Raw genomic sequence first — 1,576 nt, forward strand, 5'->3', positions numbered from 1 at the left:
CGGCCACCGGCCGTTCTCCCGAACAGCGCTCGGCCGACCCACGCGTGCTCGCTCTCGGGCAGTGTGGCGGCCCAGCCCTTTGGGAGCACGCCCTGCTGCTTTGGCGCCAACAGCTGTGGAAGCGTATCACCGCTGGCCCAGAGCGCGTGGGCGGCAGCGCCGCTGGCAGACGAAGTGGAAGGCTGGGACGCTGGTGGCGAGATGAAATAAAGTCACTTCTCACTTTAATTTCTCTGTCTGTGCATCTCCCGCCCCCCGACCGACACAATGAAGTCACTCACACTGAGACTCCACCTCCATGGCAGCTGCGAGGAGGACGTCGTCCGATGGCTCGGACAGTGCTGACGGCCGCTCGCTCGTGGCTGTACAGAGATGCAAATTGGCGCAATCATGCGGCCATTCGAGGTCAGTCGTTGGAGATACAGAGATGCAAATTGGCAGAATGTGGGGCCGTTTGGACCCATGAGTCGTTTACCTGGACGAGACACTTTGTAATTTGCCTCATTGTCTCGCCCCACAATGTAGGCGTTCAAGTTGTGCAAGAAAGAGCCCGGCGTAGCAGTCACTGTGCGTATGTGACGCACATACCTACACACAGAAACCAAAAACGAAAAATACACGAGTTAGTTAAGCAATGACAAGTTTTCCCCTCCCCATACATAAACAAAGGCAATTTACGCTCGGTGCCGCTCATCAGTCGACTCGTAGAGAGAAGAGTAGCTTTCGCCGGGGAACTGTCCCATTTTCAGCAGTTGCTGATCGAGCTCCCTGACCAACGGTGCTCCCATCACCATCAGCCGATGCCGCACGACAGCGGCCATCTCTGGGAAGACGCGCGCGTACGTCGCCAGAGCGTCTTTATTCGCTGCCAGGGGTGACTGCGACGTGTCGCCGTTGTCGCGCTCCTTCTGGTGGGAGGCCACGACCATGGCGCAGTAGCCCACGTCGTTTGCAAGGAGCCATTTGAACGTTTGGCCCCGGTACTGGCCGAACTGGAGCGTCGTCTCGCTGAGCACCAGTTGCCAGCACTCAGGGTCTCCTCCGCCTTGGACAACGCGGGCCACGGCCTCCTCCTTCACCAGGGAAGCGCTCTTGCAGGTGGAAGCAGCAGGCTTCGATCTATAACAATAAATAAGGTGTATTAGCCTACTTTGCAATGACGCTTTTGAAATGAAAGCATGGATGTACCTACCTGTATGCTTTGGCCAGCTTTGTTGCCTCAGCGGTGCACTGCAGCCGTAAATACTTCATACCGGGTGGCATGAACACAAAGTTGGGCTTGAAATCCATTGCCTACCACACGCGTGCACGCACACACACACACACACACACACACACACACACACACACACACACACAATTGTATAGTCCCCCCCCCCCAATTATACACATCAGGTCAAAAAACTGTTTGTAAAACGTGTTCGACTGGGGTAATTGCGATATATGTGGCTTTTCTTTCTTTTTTTTTAATCCATCGCATTCATTCGCGCATGAATATGCTCCCCCCCTCAATTATATATGGCCCCCACCAGGGGCGTCACTAGGTGTTTTAAAACATTTCTGATACCTCGCCCTG

At 54.8% G+C, this 1,576-nt stretch overlaps 1 protein-coding gene across 1 annotated transcript in view; it reads right to left on the minus strand.

Moving 5' to 3' along the window:
- The window catches only part of LOC109528225 (uncharacterized), a gene marked incomplete at its 3' end in the record, with an annotated part of 24,189 nt that extends 22,844 nt beyond the window's left edge, over positions 1–1,345 (minus strand). Inside the window, exons 1-5 of the mRNA XM_019890586.1 lie at positions 1,193–1,345; positions 679–1,119; positions 476–588; positions 282–362; positions 43–190 (exon numbers count right to left, since the gene is read on the minus strand). Coding sequence (XP_019746145.1) covers positions 43–190; positions 282–362; positions 476–588; positions 679–1,119; positions 1,193–1,290 — 881 coding nt within the window. The remainder of the gene's footprint in view (positions 1–42; positions 191–281; positions 363–475; positions 589–678; positions 1,120–1,192) is intronic.
- Between the last annotated feature and the right edge of the window lie 231 nt (positions 1,346–1,576).

Source organism: Hippocampus comes, unplaced genomic scaffold, assembly GCF_001891065.2.
Source record: "Hippocampus comes isolate QL1 unplaced genomic scaffold, H_comes_QL1_v1.1 scaffold577, whole genome shotgun sequence".
Taxonomy (NCBI): domain Eukaryota; kingdom Metazoa; phylum Chordata; class Actinopteri; order Syngnathiformes; family Syngnathidae; genus Hippocampus; species Hippocampus comes.